The sequence below is a fragment of the Triturus cristatus genome, chromosome 5_1 (genome assembly GCF_964204655.1).
Source record: "Triturus cristatus chromosome 5_1, aTriCri1.1, whole genome shotgun sequence".
Classification (NCBI taxonomy): domain Eukaryota; kingdom Metazoa; phylum Chordata; class Amphibia; order Caudata; family Salamandridae; genus Triturus; species Triturus cristatus.
The window spans coordinates 165,650,931-165,670,212 of NC_140587.1; the positions used below are offsets into that span (position 1 = coordinate 165,650,931).

General features: G+C 47.5%; 1 protein-coding gene across 5 annotated transcripts in view; it reads left to right on the forward strand.

Moving 5' to 3' along the window:
* Nucleotides 1-18,930, forward strand: part of LOC146830533 (HAUS augmin-like complex subunit 4) — a 168,646-nt gene extending 149,716 nt beyond the window's left edge. For all 5 annotated transcript variants that reach the window (XM_085604738.1, XM_085604736.1, XM_085604741.1 and 2 more), the window contains one exon: nt 17,245-18,930. In XM_085604738.1, coding sequence (XP_085460864.1) covers nt 17,245-17,428 — 184 coding nt within the window. In that variant the 3' untranslated portion in view covers nt 17,429-18,930. The remainder of the gene's footprint in view (nt 1-17,244) is intronic.
* The last annotated feature ends 352 nt before the right edge of the window (nt 18,931-19,282 follow it).

Genomic DNA, 19,282 nt, shown 5'->3' on the forward strand with positions numbered 1-19,282 from the left:
CCATCCCTATATAAGTCCCCCCCCCACGTGCGCAGCCCTCTGTGCTGCTTCAGTTTATGGAAGACCCCCTCCTGCAACAAGGGGTGATACACGAGCCGGAGCAGCGGGGAGTACAGCAAAGCCACGCCCGTTCGCTTCACGATCCACCCCCAAGCCCGGCCCGTGCACTCCACAGTATCAGGATAGCGGTCCCGTTGGGAGGTGCCACGCCACAATGCCCCATCCAACGGCACGGGGTCAGCCAGCCAGTGCTCTGTGGCCACGTGCGCCGTGTATCGCGGCCCACCCGTCCAATAGTGCGCATAATGGGCATGGGCGCACTGATAGTATAACTCAAAATTTGGCAGATCCAAGCCACCCGCCACATACGGTCGGGCCAGGACCTCCCACCTGATGCGGGCCTGCTTCCCTCCCCACACTAGCCGCAACAGTTCAGTGCACAGAGTAGTGAAGAACACCCTTCCCGGGTGGTAGGGAATGTTAGTGAAATAGTACAGCATTTTCGGAAGGACCACCATTTTAATAAGGGATATCCTGTCCGCCAGGGACAGAGGCAGGGCAATCCAGCGCGTAACCGTGTCCTTCAGCGCGTCAATCGCCCGCCCATAGTTGTCTCTCATAAGTGCCTCCCGGTCCGAAGAAACCTGCACCCCGAGGTACCGCACGGTGGAGTCACACCACTCCAACGGAAAGTCAGTATGAAAACGCGTTACAGCCGCCGTAAGTGGAAAGATCTGGGATTTAGCCCAGTTAATGTGGATCCCCGAAAGCCCCCCAAATCGCACCAACTCCCGCAGCAGCGGATTTAGGTTATTGTGTGGGTCCTTCACATAGAGAGTCACATCGTCCGCGTAGAGCGAGATGAGGATGGGACGCAAAGGGCAGCTGAGCGCCTTGTCCCGATGATACTGCCGCACCCACGCCGCCGAGGGTTCCATCGCTAACGCGAACAGCAGAGGCGACAGCGGGCATCCTTGTCTCGTACCCCGGGAGAGCGATATAGCGCGCGAGGTGTGACCGTTGACCATGACCACTGGTGCGGTATACAGAAGCCGTATCAAAGCCGAAAATCCTACCGGGAACCCCATGTTGCGCAGGACCGCATGAAGATAGTCCCATTCAAGCGAGTCGAACGCCTTGGTGGCGTTCAAGAACACAGCGGCCAGAGGGAGGTGCGGAGCCACCTGATGCATAATCGAGAAGAGAGTGCGCAAATTATGTGACGTTTCTCTCCCAGGGATAAATCCTGCCTGGTCAGGCAGCACCATCTTATCCATGAGGAGATTCAATCGATTCGCCACCATTTTAGTTAGGATCTTGATATCCACGTTGATTAGCGATAGGGGCCGATAGGAATCACATTTGGCAGGGGGTTTCCCGGGCTTCAACAAAGATATAATTAGGGCCTCCCTCATAGAAGCAGGCAACACCTGCGCCTCCAGCGCCTCAGAATAGACCGCTAGCAGCATCGGCGCGAGATGATCCATATATAATTTATAGAAGTCCGCCGGCAGGCCGTCTGATCCTGGCGCCTTCCCCGCCGGCCTCCAAGGGAGATTCTTCCGTCTTCCAAAGGTAGTGGAATGTCGAAGGACCAGGATTCTTCTTGTAAAGCGTCGTCCAGGGATATCTAGTTTGCAATGGCATGGGTTCCCTATCTTATACTAAAAGAAAGGGAGGGACTAGCTTTATGACCACTCCTCTGGGAGGGTCAGGGTAGTGGGTGGTTACACCCACTTCCCTTTTTCCAGTTTCGCACCAGAGCAGGGACAGGTAGCCTCTGAACTGGTTTGAGCTGGCATATGCACAGAGGAGCCTACTGCTCCCCCAGTGCAGGACTTCAAAGCACTCCAGGAGTGCACCCACCCAGCCCCAATACACTAAATCCTGTCTGGAAGGTGGAGACACCTCCCTGTGACAGGATGCCTATTATTGGGCCTCCTCCACTGCGACTTTCAGTCAGCAGCAGGAGGGCAGCCCAGTGTCTGTGCTGGTGGCATCCATTTTGTGATGCCAGGGCTCTTTCAGATTTCTACCGTGTTTCCACAGTGGGTACATGTCGTCCCCTCTAGAAGGGTGGGATCGGTGTGGGGGTATGATTCCAAGTTGTTTGACACCAAACACGACATGTTTTGATGCAGTCATTCCAAAGTTAGCATTTACCGGCAGGTTATAATGCACTTAAGAGTATATGGTTTAACCGCATCCACAAACAGCCACAGAGAATAGACTCTGCCTGCTGCAGAGGGGTCCTGCTCATGCAGAGGCAGCCCTCACATTGTAAACCAAGCACCCTGCCCTCAGGATTGATAGGGCCTGCCTTAGGGGTGACTGATAGGTTTATATGTGTGTGTATGGTGAGATATAGAAACCTATACCTCAGTGAGGAGTGGTAACACTACCTCACCCAGGCTGCAGTAGCAGGCCTGTGGTGTCAGATTTAGTCTGCTTCCCAGGGGTGGCATAATACATGCTTCAGCCCCTGGTAGGCCTGTGAAGTACCTAGGTTACCATATACTAGGGGCTCATAAGGTGCCACAGTATCCAATCACTAGTGCATCTAGTATGCACTCAAAGTTGTTTAGAGAGAACAGAGAGACTGGGGCCTTGATTAGCAGAGACCCAGCCAGACTATAGCCAGAAACAAGTGTTAACATCAGAAAAAAAGTGGGGGCAACATAAGTGCAGATCCTAGTCTCCTACAATTCGCATAGCACATACCTTAACAATGGTCCTTGGAGCAGCAGAGCCCACCCGCATGATACCAGGATTACTTACTCCGTCAAACCATGGCGCCCGCTTGTCTGCCTATTGTGTGTACCCTTCATGGCGACCCGAGGATCACTGTGTGTGCACCTCACCGGTATTTTAACCCGCACCGGTACCAGGGTCCATCCGGGTACATCACGTGTGGCTTGAACACGTGGTCACGGCAGCGCGTGACTACGTCAGTGGGGGGCGTGGCCAGGTGTTTGAATGGGAACGTGTGGTGAAGCTTTTGAACAAAATGCTCACATGGTGTGATAATAGTTTGTATAGCGGGGCACTCAATATCGTTCCAATGAATCCTGCGACGGGGCTGTAAATAGCATTGATATTTATGACGGACTGATATATTCAATGTTAAAATCTTTATGAGCGCAGTGCTTATTATTAGAACAATAGTGACTACTGGGAATAGAACTCCCTAGACCGCAAGCAAAAAGCGGCCATGTGTCTTAACATAGTGGTTAGTGGACGAGCTGAATTATTCGATCGAGACTAAGTCGTTCTGAGGTATTAAGTTATTTATTGTGAATACACCCCTTGTGGTAAGCCAGGAAGGCATTATCGCTAGTGGAGAGGGAAACACAAATTGTAAAGTGATCCAGGCATACAGGTGTCTTGTTGAGTGCCTGAATAATAATATGGTATGTATGGTTACAGAATGTGGTTACACTAAGGGGCCATGTGTATGTGCCATGCGTCAATGACTCCTGAGGCTTTAGTGGTTAGCATGGTGGTTGTGCCCATCTAATAAAAGCTACACTATTACACTCAGTCATTAAATGTTATCAGTGACCCTAGTGAGGCTTGTGATTTGGCAGGACGTTATCTTTGTAGTACTGAGTTCCACGGGATATTCTCGTAACCTGTTTTTGTGTGTGGACAATCTGTATATCCAACGTTCTTTCTCAAATGAGCGTTGTTGGATCTTTTCTACAGTTTTGATTTGCTCAATTATTCTCCACCTCAAATCATTGGTTGTGTGGTTCATGTGAAGAAAGTGATCTGTCAGTCTAGTTATTACTTTTTTACATCTAATGGTGCTGCGGTGTTCACAGATTCTTTGTTTTATTTTCCTGCTGGTCATGCCTACATATTGGAAGCCGCACGGGCATTTTATCAAATACACTACGTTCGCACTATTGCAATTCATGTGTGCCCGTTGTGTCCACACTTTCCCAGGTTTCAGTGTGAGCGTTTTCGTTGTGTTGGTGAGGTGGCACACGCTACAATTCCCGCACGGGAAATGCCCCACGATGTTCGGTAGGCCACATGCGTTAAGAACTGTTGGTGAGTTTTCCGGTTCTTTCTTCCTTGGGCGTGTGCTCACTAGGGAGTCTTTCATACTCCTGGCTTTCTTGAAAGAAAACAACGGTTTCTCCCAGTGTAGGTTCCCTGTCCTGAGGATGCCCCAGTGTTTATTGATGGACTGTGTCACTTGGTTTGAAGCCGTACTATAAGTAGTGACACATGTAAGTGGTATTTCCTCCTCTGTAGTTCTCTTGTCTTTCAACAGGGCCTCTCTCGGTTGGTTACGTGCTCTTTTTTGGCATTTGTGCAGTATTCTTTCAGGGTATTCTCTATCTGTCAATTTCTTAATGAGGTCCACTGCTTGGGTGCAGTAATCACTGGTTTTGCTGTAATTGCGGCGTAACCTAAGGTACTGGCCGTAGGGCAGATTCTCCCTCAGTGGCCTTGAATGGTTGCTCTTGTATCTAGCAGTAGGTTTATGGTGGGTCTTTGTTTCCAGGCACCCGTTCTCCTTTGTGATCACAACATCCAGGAGCACCATGCTGTTGTGGTCTGTTGTGTGGGTGAACTTCAAGTTTCGATCGCAGGTGTTGATCCATGAAATGAAATCAGTCAGAACATCGTTCAGACCTTGCCAGATAACAAGGACGTCATCGATGTATCTCTTCCAGAACATGATATGTGAAGAGAAAGGGTTCAGGTCATTAAGTATGAATTTCTGCTCAAATTCAAAGACGTAGAGCCCGGCCACACTAGGGGCGAAAGTGCTCCCCATCGAAGTACCCCCAATTTGGAGGTACAGAGCTCCCTCTAATTCAAAGTAATTCCTCTTCAGGGCCAATCTGGCGCACTCGAGGATCTTTGTGTGTCCTATATATCCAATCAGACTCATCCAGTGCTCACAGACATAAGGCACGCCGTGCATGAAATGCCCGAATCACTATGTGCCCCATGTTTATTTAAACAACTCTAACTCTGAGCCTTGTATGGGAGGAACACTAATAACAACTTAAGGTCAAGACACACGTTATTGATTGGAAATACGTGTGCTTGTTTGTTTCTCTTTCAGATTTTTTCCTTTCAGCAATTGAGAGGTCGCCATACTTTGAGTACACGGTGTGGTATCAGATTGACCAAGGGTTGGGTACACCCTAGCGCGTGTATACCACTCGGGTCACATAGCTAGGTCCTGAAGAAAACCTGGTAATATCGCCGATAGGTTGGACCCTGTAGACCACTTTCACTTTTTATCACCACAAAGATACCAGAGGTCAATCTAACCGAGCCCGGTATCTTACACTGTTTTTAATGTTGTCCTGTTGCTCCATATTAAAGCATTTTAGGCAGTTAAATTAGGAAAAATTTTAATTCACCTGTTTTCACTCACCTGCACCACTGTTGCGATCAACCTGCTCCACTGTAATCAGGTGTTGAAGCACCCCCGGAAAGCATTCGGCTATTCGGGTGGGCCCCCATGATGAAGCATGTCATCAACTCGGTTGGTGAGTGAGGGGTCTTCTTAGAGAAGGAGAACTTCTCTCCTTTGGTGTGTCTTCCCTTATACCACGTGGACATTTTTTGTCTTCAGGGTATACTCCTTCAATTGTTTGATACATATACTATAAGGGGACCAGGAGTATTCCCTTCAATACCCTTTCTCTCTTCTTTAAGTCATTGGCTCACATATCAGCAGGCAGAATTATATTCAAATTGTACAGGTCTGCACATAGTACAGTAATTATCTAGAAACATCAATAATTGGTGTGGGGCAGATGAGTCATACCATTGCCCCTGTGCCTTCTTGTCAGGCTGGCAGTAGCCGTATACTCTAGTAAGCTACTAACCTGCTGATCGACCGGCAGGAACGATGACGTGCAGGAATTCTCCCTTTCCTGCAAGTGCAACCCCACGCTGGTGAATCCCAAACAAACACCAGTGCTTGGTAGAGGCACACAGGGGGAAAAAGAGAGGATCAACAAAGGAGGGATGGGGGTCAGCGTGGCTCTTCTGTCAGCAGCGGGTGGATCTGAGGGCGTCACTTCCTAGCAGGCTGCAGTAAGGAGGAGACAAACAAACAGGCGTTTAGGGAAGGAAGTGCCACCTCCCCACTACCTCCTTTCTCCCTCTAGAGGACTACCACTCACCTAAGGAGTACAGTAACCTAGAACCCCCAGTCATGGAGACCGTTAGCTTCACGGCCAATGAAATCGTAGATAGGGCGTTGTCTCTTGGTGCAAGTCCTTTCTGGGTCCTTGCGAGTGTGGTAGTTATCCTCACTACCGTGTTACCGCAGGCGGTAACCAACTGTGCCTATCTGCACACAAGAAGTCCTCTCTTAAAAGCAAAGGTCGGGTGCGAGCTGCGGAACGACAATGCTTCCTTGCGTCGGCTGCGCAGTACGCAGAATGTTGGGGGAAAAGCGGCCGATGCACACGGAACACTTGCGTTCCTCGGGAGAGTCTTTTGGGAAACACGCAGTTACATCACTGCCGGGGTAATTGTCTGCAAACGGAGTGCTCCTGCTTCCTCCCACGGCATCCCACCTAATTACCTGACCTTGGCGCCGCAGACAGGAATTGGAACCGGAGAAATCACAGGGGCGGCGTGACAACGGGCATTGGCATCGGGTTCGCGGAGAAGGAGAGTAGGCGAGCGCTAGTCCTCCAGCGTGGATTACCATCCGCTAAGCGCTGTCTTCAGGGAACTCCAACGGATTGTCAAGCACCGGTCCTTCAGAGGGGGAGGGTCTTATAGCGGCGGTCATGTGATCGATACCGCTTCCTGTGCTCTGCAGGTCGGCGTCCCAATGTCTTCTGGGAACTGTAGTTCGGTTTTGGATGTCGCTTCTTTTCCTGGCAGCAAGGTAATAGCTGGGGGCGCCGATCTTCCTTCCGGCTGTCAGGTGTCTCGCGAGGATCATGACACTTCTGCACTATCGCCCTAATGTAAAAAGATGCAGTGCATTTGAGGCATCGAACTCCTTTCCCAAATTTTCTCATTCTAAAATAAAAAAAATACTTGGGTATTGTCTATTCTGATAGATCCATCTAACTGTGAATACCCATCAGGCGCCAGACTGGATCCTGAGATTTTTCAGAGTATTGCTCCCATGCACTAGCAGGTAGCGTCATACGGCTCCTCGTCTGCCTCTTCGCGTTTCGGAAATGGCATACGAGAAGCATACAGGTGCCACCTCTGCACGTTGATTTCTGTTCCTTTCTTTCCATATCTTCAGATGTGGATTTTGGAGCTTGCTCCCAAACGTTTATCCTCATCTTTGACAAACTTTCGTCAAATTCTTTTCACAGTATGCAAGGGAACATACCCCCATCTAAGCCTTGTAGGGACTGTCATAAACAGATGTCTGTGTCAGATCCTCATGAGATGTGTCTTTGGTGTCTACGGTCTTCGCACAACTCTAAGTCTTACAAGGACTGTGCCCTGATGAATGCCAAGGCGATCTGGGATCACAGAGGCAAACTGTGCTTCTGAACACCAACGAAAGTCTTGTAAGCCCTGCTCCCGTTCCAAGCTAAATGCATGGATCCACTCCTTTGGCCGTTCCTGCAAAAGATATTCCTTACATTAGAAATTCTCAGGTGAGCCAAAAAAACAGGAAAATCAGAAAATGAAGCAACATTTCTCCCTGTCCCACCACACCTGTCAATGATACATAATGTGTTGACATTTGCCCTATTACCTAACAGAAAGTTGTGATGCAACGCTCATGTGTCCTGTTTGTGAGCACTTCTCCAAGGCCATTGATATGGTCAACCAATTGCTGCTCTAAGTCTTGTGGATGTCCATGTGCCTCCCCAAGTTATACTGATGCATCCTGAATTCCCAGGTCTGTCGGTGACAATGCAGTAGATAGAGGCTTTCAAATAAGGCATGTTGCGAATATTCAGCACCCTTCCTGATCCCTCTGGCGTGCCTTCGGGCCCCTCTGATCGGAGGAGGCCTCCAGTTAGATTATCATTGGCAGATCCATCCTGCACCTTTTAACCTCATGGCAGGGTCCACCCTGACTCCAGGACCAAACACCAACCTGACTGTGATTCTGACGCCAAGATCCACACTGGTTTCTGCCATGTCTACTCCAGCCCCGACGTCAGAGGAGGACCCAATTGTTTTGTCAAATTTTGAAACCAATCCAATACGACCGCAATCAGTGTCACGTCCTGTGCAGCTTTCGACGGGACGTTGCCCTTACTTAGGAGCCGCTCACAAGCACTCCATAATCTTTTTAGTTTGGAATCTGAGCATAGCCAACCTGGCCTGGGCAATGAGGTGATTAGGATGATGCATCCAGCTATTATTTAGATAACCTACTTATGGACTTACAAGAGGCCTGTGATTTGGGCACTTTCTCTGTCACTGTTTTGCGTTCCTCTAGTCCCTTGGCTGAAGAATTTGGATCATCTGCTGTAGTTATCAGGTGTGCTGTTGAAGGTTTAGACTTGCAGCTTCCATTGGATAGGTAAAAACTGTCTAGACAGAGGTTCTGCAGCCTGCTTAGCCTTCGACTGAGCCACTTTTACCTTTTAATGAGGCCCTCACGCAGCCATTATTGAGCACTTGGGCCAATCCTTGCTCTTCCCCGATGGTAATTAGGCAAGCGGCTAGACACCACAGTCCTGCCCCTGGTGCCTGTGCCTTTGCCTTCCTCACTCAGCATCCCACGCCTGAGCCTAGTGGTCCAGGCGCCTACATGTATGGTGAACCCAAACGTGTTTCCTTTGACTCCACCTGATGAGTAGTCAAAACGAATAGGTGCTTTTGGGAAAAGCATGTTTTCTTCATCCAGCCGTGCCATTCACTGTGTCACTGTCTTCTTTGGCGATTCTCACATGCATTATAAGACATGGTCAGCAAGATCTTGCCAACAGTCCCAGATGAATTCCACTCCGAAGTAACACAGCTCATTGAGGATGGTCAAGATGCAGTGAAATAAGACACCCATTCAGGGCTAGACACTACTGACTGTTTAGACAGAGTGGTTGGATCCACTGTGATGGTTTGGCACGACACTTGGATGAGTTCCACAGGTTTTTCGAGTGACGTCCAGGCATCCTTAATGGACATGCTATATGATGGTATAGCTCTGTATTGACACAGAGCAGACTCTGCACTAGAATGTTTCAAAGAAAGCAGGGCACAGCACATTTCCTCTGCCTTTCTGTGCCCTTGTGACTGTATCCCCAACAAATTCACTCTTTTCACAGCTTCACAATGTGCACGGTGTACAGAAAATATCCAGGACAATCACCGCAGCAGCAGACCCTCCAGTCCTTTTGAAGCCAGGGTCTCAGATTCAGCCAATAATGCCCAGGCCAGTAGGGACAAAATTCTACCAAGTGCCCCACCTCTTCCAAGCCACTTAAGTACTTTAGGAGGGAGGATAAATGATTACATCAAAGCTAGGTAGAGGATTACACCCGACACGTGGGTCCTTCAAATTGTGCTGTCAGAGGATGGACTTCACCAGCGATGCCTAGCAGATCACAAATGGCAGCTACACCTGAGTTGGTACATGGCATCTTCAGCACTGTGGAGAGCCCTGACTTGATGTTTTTGACACCTCGGAGAAAGCACAACATCAGCACTTTTGCACTCTGGAGTTCTCAAAAAGATTCTCTCTCAGAGATGCATTCCACCTAGAGTGGACCACTGGACGTCTATATGCCTTTGTGCTTCTGCCCCTTTTCTAGAGTTTTGAAGATCAGGAAAAACCAGGCCCAAGTCATCTTGGTGGCTTCGGGTTGTATCAGGAGAGTGTGTTACCCAAAATGTCTGGCCTGAGCATCTGTCCTTCAATTGGGCTGCCACTTCGGGAGGACCTTTACCACCACCCACCATCATCCTCAAAAACAATAAGATTTAAACCCTGCGAGGATTGCCACAAACTGATGTCGGTGACGGACCCCATGAGGTCTGTCTCTGGGCTCTTGGCTTGACTGTAAATCGTGCGATATTTGAGCTCGGATGAACCTGAAGGCCATCCAAGACCGGAAGCCTACCTCTGTTGCAGAACACCGCAGAAAAACGGCAAAGTCGAGGGCACGGACAAGTTCTTGCTCCTGAGACAGGTCTTGTGAAAGGTTGTCACCAGATTCCAAATCCTCAGGCAAGTCAAACTCAAAAAAGAAACTTAAGAAGTCAAAGCGTTACTTCTCAATTTCCGGCCAAAATCGTCAAGAGAAGTAACTCTGACTTTAGGGTACGCCATGGTCTCGCTCCCAACCTCCTGCTGCAGGAACCTATTCCCAGTTCTGCCTAAATTACCGGGGCTTTCGGCGACACTGCGACAGATACAAGCCTTTAAAAAGTTTATGTTGCAAATTTTTGGCACCCCTTCATATCCCTCTCCCATGCCTATGAGCCCCATGGTTCCGAGGAGGTCATTAGCCAGATTAGCACGGGTTACCACAGGCCGATCTGTCTCTGATCACGACTGTGCCTCTTGATACAGTACCTGTGTCCAGCTGACACCCACTTCTTCCGGCGCCAAGTTCTGTGCTGACTTCCTGTGCTTTGACGCTGGCGCCGATGCCACCGAAGGAACGACTCTAAAGCTAAATCTCTGCGACCTCGGCTGACAACGCACCCATTTCAACCCAGTTAGACTCTGAACGTACGCTTCTGTTTGCACAATGTTTTCTAAACACTAAACCACTCTAGGATGTCCATGAAGATGATGATAGAGCATATTTTTGAATCTCCAGAAGGCCATTGGCCTGGATACAATCCCTGATACTGGTCTCCACCTGGCCCATTCTTGAGGAATTGGCATCCTTTGCCATAGTGAACAGTAGAGCGGCAGATGTCCTCCACCTCCAGCTACCTTCAGTAGAGATAAAAACAAATGTCCTCCCAGAGATCCTGCAGCCAGGGCAGACCTCATCAGAGCCTCTACTCCCCTTTAACAAGGACCTCACGGAGACCTTAGGCAAAACCGGGGTCTTACACCCACCCCTCCTGCCCACGCCCCTACCTGTCGACAGGCAGATAGATAAAAGTCATAGGCTAGCTCCGGGGGACCATCTTTCCTCATCCAGCTTCCACACCAGAAACTCTTGTGATACAAGCTTACTCCAGCATATTGAACCATAATTCTTTCCCAATTACACCTGCAGACAGAGTCCAGACGCATGGAAACCTTTGAGAAAAGGATTTTCTCCTCCCTCAGCCTCTTCCTCAGATCTGTGAACTCAAGTTGCCCCTTGGGGCGTTATTAGCACGTGTTGTGGGACTTGTTGAGGGACATCTTTCTTGCCCCCAAACACTGATTACTTCGGAGCCAATCTACAGCAGTTAATATAAGATGGGCAAGATATGGCAAAGTACATGAATAGGTCTGGCCTGGACCCTACCGACTGTTTGGGTAGGGCAGTTCTCACCAGCGTGGTGCTTCGAGCATAGATTAGTTCCACAGGCTTTTCCAGTGACAACCACGCTTCACTTATGGATATGCCATTTGATGGCACCAGTCTATAGATTCAAGGCGGACTCTGCCCTGGATAGCTTAAAAGCGAATATGGTTACAGTACTCTCCCACGTCCTTTCCGTGCCTGTGTAGCAGTCCCCAACAATAGCAACTTTTTCCAGATTTAGGAAGTGGCATCCAGCAAAGGCAATGCTCATGGCTGCCTCAATAACATATCTCCCAACCCTTTCGTGGTTAAAGTTGTGACCCGGCTGACAACATCCAAAGCCTCATGAGCGACGCGCTGCCAAATCCCCTGCCCCAGGGAAACCCCTTTAGATTGCCCTCAGCGGTACATTGTCACCAAGTTGGAGGCAGGATGAGTTATTTCCTCCATGGGTGGCAAAGCATCACATTGGACAGATGAGTGCGTCATATCATTCATAATGGCTACGCCCTACTCTTCCTATCCACCCCTCCAAACATGCCAGCTACATCACTTCCAGAGGACCACTTATGCATTCTACTGAAGACGTTCAGGCTCTCTTGGACAAGGGAGCCATAACAAGGGTGCCAGCATTAGAAATCGGAAGTGCTCGCTACTCCTGGTACTTTGTAGTGCTGAAAAAGACAGAAGACTACATCATATTTTAGATCACGTTCAAGATGCTCACGCTGGCACAAGTTCTGGCTGCCCTGCATCCAGGCAAATTGGTTGGTAGCATTGGATTTGCAGGACGACGTTTTTCACATCCCCGTTCTTTAGTCCCACAGGTGTTACCTGCAGTTTCAAAGAGGTCACAAGAACTTCCAGTTTTCGGTGCTTCCTCTTGGTATCACCAGCACCTTCTGAGTGCTCAAGAAAATGATGGTGGTGGACGCTGCACATCTTTGGAGGTTGGAAATACCAACCATGCTAGACCTAGACGACTGATTGTTGAAGACGATCTCACCTCAATCAGTCATGAACGACCTCCAGACCACTGCCAGCCTCTTAACATTCTTATATTTCTCCATCAATGTGCTCAAGTCACATCTGACTCCTTCAAAGAGGCACCAGTTCATCTGAGCCATCCCGAATATGGTGCTATTCCAGGCCTTCCCTTCGCCTCGAGTCCATGACATCTTGTCTATGATATAAATGTTTCAATCTTTGACCCGAGTCTCAGTTAGAGCAGCTCTGAAACTTCTTGGGCTCTTTGTCTCCTGCATCCTGCTGCAGGAACAAGCCAGGTGGCACATGCAGGCTCTACAGTTGTATATGCAGTCTCAAATGGCTTAGCACCAGGGAAACCTGTCAGAATTCATCCAGGTGTCAGAGAAGAATGCGAACGACTTGCAGTGGTGGCTGCTGGACCCTAATTAGACTGTGGCAGGCCCATCTCTTTACCTGTCCCAGAGCTCAGATGCATGCATCCGTCATAACTGAGGCATTGTTGCTGGGGTGGGAAGGTCATCTAGGAGAGGAGGAGATCAGAGGACTCTGGTATCCATCAGAAACCTGTCTCCACTTCTAACTGTTAGAGTTGTGGGCTAGAGCGATTCTTTTGGCAATAGAAACCTTCCTTCTGACTATCAAGGGGGAACAGGTGCAGATCCTCCAGGACCACACCACCGCAATGTGGTACTGCAACCATCCGGACAGAATGGGGTCATGGGTCCTGTGCCAGGAGGCTATATGCCTCTAGAACTGGCCAAGTCCTCAAGGCCTTTCCCTGATCGTTCAGCACCTGGCAGGATCTTTAAACGCCAGGGAGAACAAACTCAGCCGATGTTGCCAAGCAGATCATGAATAATGGGTGACTCTCTTTGACAACTGTGTGACTACAGGTGACTCCGTTTTTCCTCCATGGGGTGTTTTATATCTAAATACAGGGAGTTCCTTATAAGAAGTGTATCAACTACAACTAATACTACATGCATTACGTATTAGTGAGTGTGATTGCATGCTATGAGTGACAGTCAATTGCCAGTAGGGATCACGGTCCTGAAGAAAGATGTGGACTCCTTTTTGGTGGGGGGGGCGGTTAGAATTGGCTGAAACATGTTGATATGGAAACAGTAATAATCCCAGTTATCCCCGCCTGTTGTTTTTAAATATCCCACTAGAAACCCATAATAAACTCCCAGTTTATTCTCAAAAATACCTTGGTAGATAAGATGCCGGATGCCGTAGATTTAAAATATGTACATGTAAATTGATTTCTTCATTTCCATTCTGTCTGTCCTTTTAAAAACTTTCTGTAAAAGTAAGTAGTTTCTTGCCTTACTCAAACGGCAGTACGGGACTATGGTGCGTTCAGTAATATTGAATACTTTTAAAGGCTCAGAGGTGGCATCCTGCCCCTCTGCGCAACTTTATGCTTTACACGTTAAAGCACAGAGCCATGCAGTTTTATGATCTCAGTTTTACAGAGAATGACAGTGGGAGAGAACTTTGTGTTACAAGGCACAGGGTAACCTTGTGTTACAAGTAATTTAATACCTACTCTACACAGATTAAGGCTGGGTTTATCTACAGAGTATCTGCCCTCGTTCTTGTCTTCTCTCATCTAAAATTACTTAGGCAATGTTATAGGATGGCCTGTGTGTACGACTGAAGGACTACTGTTTTTACATCACAAGTACCTTACCTTTCAACTATCTTCATAAGTGCCTCATTTAAGTGTAATATTGCATACGTGACCTAATGTGTGTGCCCCAGGCTATCTTGTCTGGGGTAATCTCATCTCCCTTCTCTATCCTTGTGTGTGTCTGCATCCTGCTTCCGCTCCATGTCTGTAAGGGAGATTTTACATGGACTGACCCTGCACCTATCTGTTACCTGCACCTCTGCCTTTTCATCACTCAACCTCATTCCATAGATGTTTGTTATTTGTGGCTTAATACAAAGTTCAGTTTTGCCTTGGTCTCGGCACACTGTTCTCTCTTTCCATGGTTTTGATTATTGTGCCTGTAGGAAGGTAGGATCTTTCTGCATGGTTACCCCCACTTTTTGCCTGGTGCTAAGCAGTTTTTGACTAGTCTGACTGGGATCCTGCTAATCAGGACCACAGTCTGTCTGCTTTCTCCCTTAAATTGTTATGTTCAGTACTTGGGTACATCTCAGATTGGATACTGGGGTACCCTTATCAGTCCCTAGTATATGGTACTAAGGTACCCAGGGCATAGGTACCACAGAGGGGCTGAAGCATGTATTATGCCACCAATGTGAGACCATTCAAACTGTAACTACAGGCCTGCCATTGCAGCCTGTGTAAGCTGGTGCAAGCACCACTTACTTAAGATAGAGGTTTCTTATATCCAGGGTCACTGCACTTAAAACCTCTAAGTCACCCCTATAGCAGGCCTTTGTAATCCTGAAGGCAGGGTGCTTGGTTCTAAGCGTAAGGGGGCCCCTGCATGAGCATGACACCCCTACATCTTACGCAGTCCATTCTCCTAGGTTGTAAGTGAAGCAGCCAAATACCATATAGAGGGGCACCTCGTAATTACATGATGACCATCTTGAAACTATCTGCAATTAATTAACATGTTTGCTATCAAACATGTTGGAATCATACCCCCACACTGTAAATGGTGTGGGAGGTATGATTCCAAGCACTGGAAGCGCCCTCCGTTAGGCTGTCCATGCTCCCGGTGCCAGTCTTCTAGACCTGGACAGCACAACATGGCTGCTGCCGACCAGAGACACGATTCTGCCCTTCTGCTGCTGAGCCAAGCTTGAGCAGGGGAAGGCAGAACAATAGGTATCCTGTCAAAGGGAGGTGTGACCACCTCCCAGACAGAATTTAGTGTATTGGGCTGGGTGGGTGCACTTGCCAGCGCCACTCAGTCTGCATGAGGGGCACACTTGGTGACCCCTTGCATAGTCCAGTTCAAACCAGCTCTGAGAGCCGTTGGCTTCCCCTCTGGTGTGAAACTGGACAAAGCACATGGGAGTAACCTCCCCCTGTCCAGACCCACCCCTGGGAGGGTCCCCTGAATCATCCAAACCCTGTCCTTGGGGTACTTAAGGGCTTACCTGTGGGCAAGTCCCTAGATTTGTTATAAAACAAGATTCAGTACAGACACCAGTTCTTCTACCGTCTGGGCACTCTGGACTTCAATTGGGACCAACTTTGTCTCCCTTCCAGTCTGTGCCTGTGCACCATACAGGAACCTTCCAAGGCCTGTGGGCATCAAAGACACCAGAAGGAATCTCCCTTGAAGTGAAGGAGTCACTTCCCTTCATTCGCAGGCACCGCAACTAAGCTGACCGGTCTGCTGATCTTGAGCTCCTACGGACTCCGAAAGGTTTTGCAACACATGTGGTGGTTCTGCACAGCTCTCGAGGCCTGCCCTCTCACCAAGTTTGAGGCCAGTATCCCTCGTGGGATCTGCCGGAACCAAACCCCTGTGCACTACGTCAACTTGCAGTTGCAAAGGCTTGTTGGCTTCCGTCCAAGAAGATCTTCGGCCTCCAAGTAGCCCCCAACCATGAGCCTCTCCAGTGACCAGAATCTTCAGCCACACCGCATCATGTTCATTGTGGCCTGGATCTTTTGGTGAGCTGCTTGAGGTCCTCTCTCGACTCCAGTGCCTCCGGCCTGTGGGTCCATTTTAGGGTCACGTTTACTTATTTTGTGCTCCACTGATTGCCCAGGGCCTACCTTGACTCCCCTGCTTGTGGTGAGCCCCTGGATCTTGTCTTTCCAGACACTGCACCTTCTTCGACTTCTGAGTGGGTTGCATTTGCCAAGGCTTGTTGATACTCTCGCCAGACACCGATCCCTCAGCACTCAACATCTGACGTGGGACAGCTCGTACATGGCTCCTGGTCTTCCTCAGCGTAGCCTGGTCCTCACAGCTGTAGAGTCAAGGTCCTTGTCAACTCTCCTGAAACTTCCGACATTGGTGGGCATTTGTCTTCCTGATCTCCTGATCACTCCAGAGTGACATAGACTCTGTCCCCTCTGCTTGCAGGTACCCCTCAACTAGAATCCTCCTTCGGATTCCATTGGACACTTTCTCCTTCTTCAGCAGCGGCACTTTCCTGAAGTTCTCCATTGGGTTCGATGGCAGTTACCGATATAACTTCCCACCTATGCACCTAGCTTCCCTGGTGTAGGTAACGTGGGTACTAGGGTATCAACGGGTGGGGTGGCTCTCCAACCTTTTGTCTTCCAAAGGGTTTCTTCAGGGTTCACTGGGAAGGGTCCTTAATCTTTTCAAATCGAACTGCGACTTGCATGTTGACTTATACAGAGAACGTGGTTGTGTTCCCACACTACACACGATCTCCGTGGGGTTCCTAGTTACTCACCTTGGGTCGTTCCTTGGGGGACCAGCACTTCCACGTCCTCTAGACTTTGTCTTGACCCAAGTCGTGGGTCTTATACCACTTTCTTAGTATATGGTTTGGTCCCCCCTGGGGTCCACTCTGTATTTCGTGCTATTTACTTGATTTATTTGCAAAGTACTGTGTGCATTGTAGATATCTGTGGGTAAGAGATATCTGTATGTGTTAGAGCATATTATATAATAAATACATATTTTTATAAATACCTTGTGTGGTTATCTTTCACTTAATCTATACATACAAGATTGTGTTCTAGTAAAACAAGCTGCTTTACGCTCTTTCTGCACTAACGCTGCTCTCCACAGCTACCATTTAGAGAGCTTTCTATGGTTGTCTAAGACCTCCTAAATCACAATATGGGTTGTCTGGACCTATGCAGGGTGTCCACTTACATAAGTGTACATCATATACCAGGCCAGCTTCTCACAGTGCCCCTCTCATTTTCACTTTTGTGTTTCAGGCCTAGTCTGGAAAAGGCAATCCTTATCCAAGAGCAAGAGGTGATGACTTCTCGCATGCTGCTGCACCCCTATGAGAGCCTGGGTCCCGAGTTTGAGTTGATAGTGAAGGAGTACGCACGTCTGAAGGAGGAGATTGCCACGAACATGTGGGCCCTTGAGGAACTTTCCAAGTCTAGTCAATGAGGAAATTAGCATAGTGATATGGACCACTTTCTAAGGAACAAAGATCTAGCGAAAGTCCCTCTCTCCCCACTGCACTGGGCAGCGATGAAGATCCGGACACATGGGAACTTAGAGTTGGGCCTTATGGACACGAGGCCCTCGGCAATCTTTATGCCTTCTAAATGTGCATACTGCTAATTTACATAGGTATGAGGAGACCTTCAAACTGCAAATGAGCGGCAAACCTCTGCAAGTGCACGCAGTGAAAAAATGTACAATTTGTTGCGTTTTTGTAGTACTAGTTCCTCAATGCTAGATGACTTCAATCCAAATGTGCATTTTAGAAAAAAACATTATTAACATTATGTAAGATCCAATATATGTTGTCAATTCTATCATGCATTAAGTTTTTTTATTTGTCACCAGATTTACGGATTTTTAAATCCTAATATTGAAGTTCATGTTGCTAAACATAAATATTCCAAAGTACAGATGTCATGCCTTTTGCAGCACCTGGAGTGACCCTATAGAGCTTTCTCAACCCTTTTATTGTTGACCAATTCAGCAGTACTGTGGAAAGAAGCACAAATACGTAATCTGTTATTTGTTGTGTGGCTGTTTTAGGAGAGTATAAAATCATAGTGAGGTAGTTGAATATACAACAGGATGTTGATGAGCAGGTTATTAAAAGCTGTGTCTCTTAAAATCTACTCTTAATCTATATGGCATGACCTAAATTACATTTACATTCATGTAACTTCTTGTCTGGTCACAAATTTCCCTTGGATTCTTTAGCTTGGTACTATTTATTCTTAACTACTTAGTCTCTGACCCACTCCTACTTGACGATGTGTGTCCCTCTTTTCCACACAGTAGTATTTTGCATTAAACACTATCCATTTTATATTGCTACATAAATCACTTGTTGCTTTGGTGTTTCAGGAGTCCAAATGAACATTAAAGGTGCCATTTTTGTTTACATGCAGGTACATCTTTTTATAACTATACACGGTTCAACTTCACTACTGCAATGCCCTTTACAAGCATTTTGTGTTGTACATACTCATCACAACTTTATGGAATGTTCATCTGACTCAGTTACCCTACATGCTCCCTTCAGTATCTAACAGTGAATTAGAACCCGTCATATAGTTCTGCTTGCTTTCACTTTTTTTTCTTCACCCGTCATTGGTTACTGCCTTAAGGAAGCACTAAAAAGAACATTCTGCTTGGAGCGTGTCTGCTGTACCTCGGAATATTTGTACTGAGAAAATGCAATGAAATCAGCAATAAAAGGCCATACATGAGAACGCATAATTTGTTGTCAAATCTGGTTATAATCTGAAAAACAACACATCCAAGAAGGTATTTACAGCATAAACATTGGATATACATATTGCAAAAACAATTCTTAACGGATTGCATTGATGGCATGGAATAATTTGCATTGCTAAATAAGACCATATATGATACTGAAATATAAAACCGTATATTTTTATGAAATAAAGACCTGCCTTTAAATTTGATTTTATACTGACCTTTTCATCTGGTTACCGACATTCACACATGCCATTGCATGAAATCTACTTTTCCTTTTAGGGGAAAGAACAACTCCTGTAAAGTATTCCACCTTTGAGCACTCTGATTCTTGAGGAACAGAAATTACCCAATTACCAAAATCTCTCAAAGGCTGACTGGCACAATCTATACAGGATGCTGTTGCCGTGCTGTTAAAATTTCTAAGAGCTCACCTAAAGGTGTTTTAAGAATGACGTATCAATGGTATGAAAGTTGACATTTACTGGATTGAGAAAAGGAATCCACAAATAATTGATTCTTCACCTGAAATGTAATTTTAACATGGTTGCTCTTAAC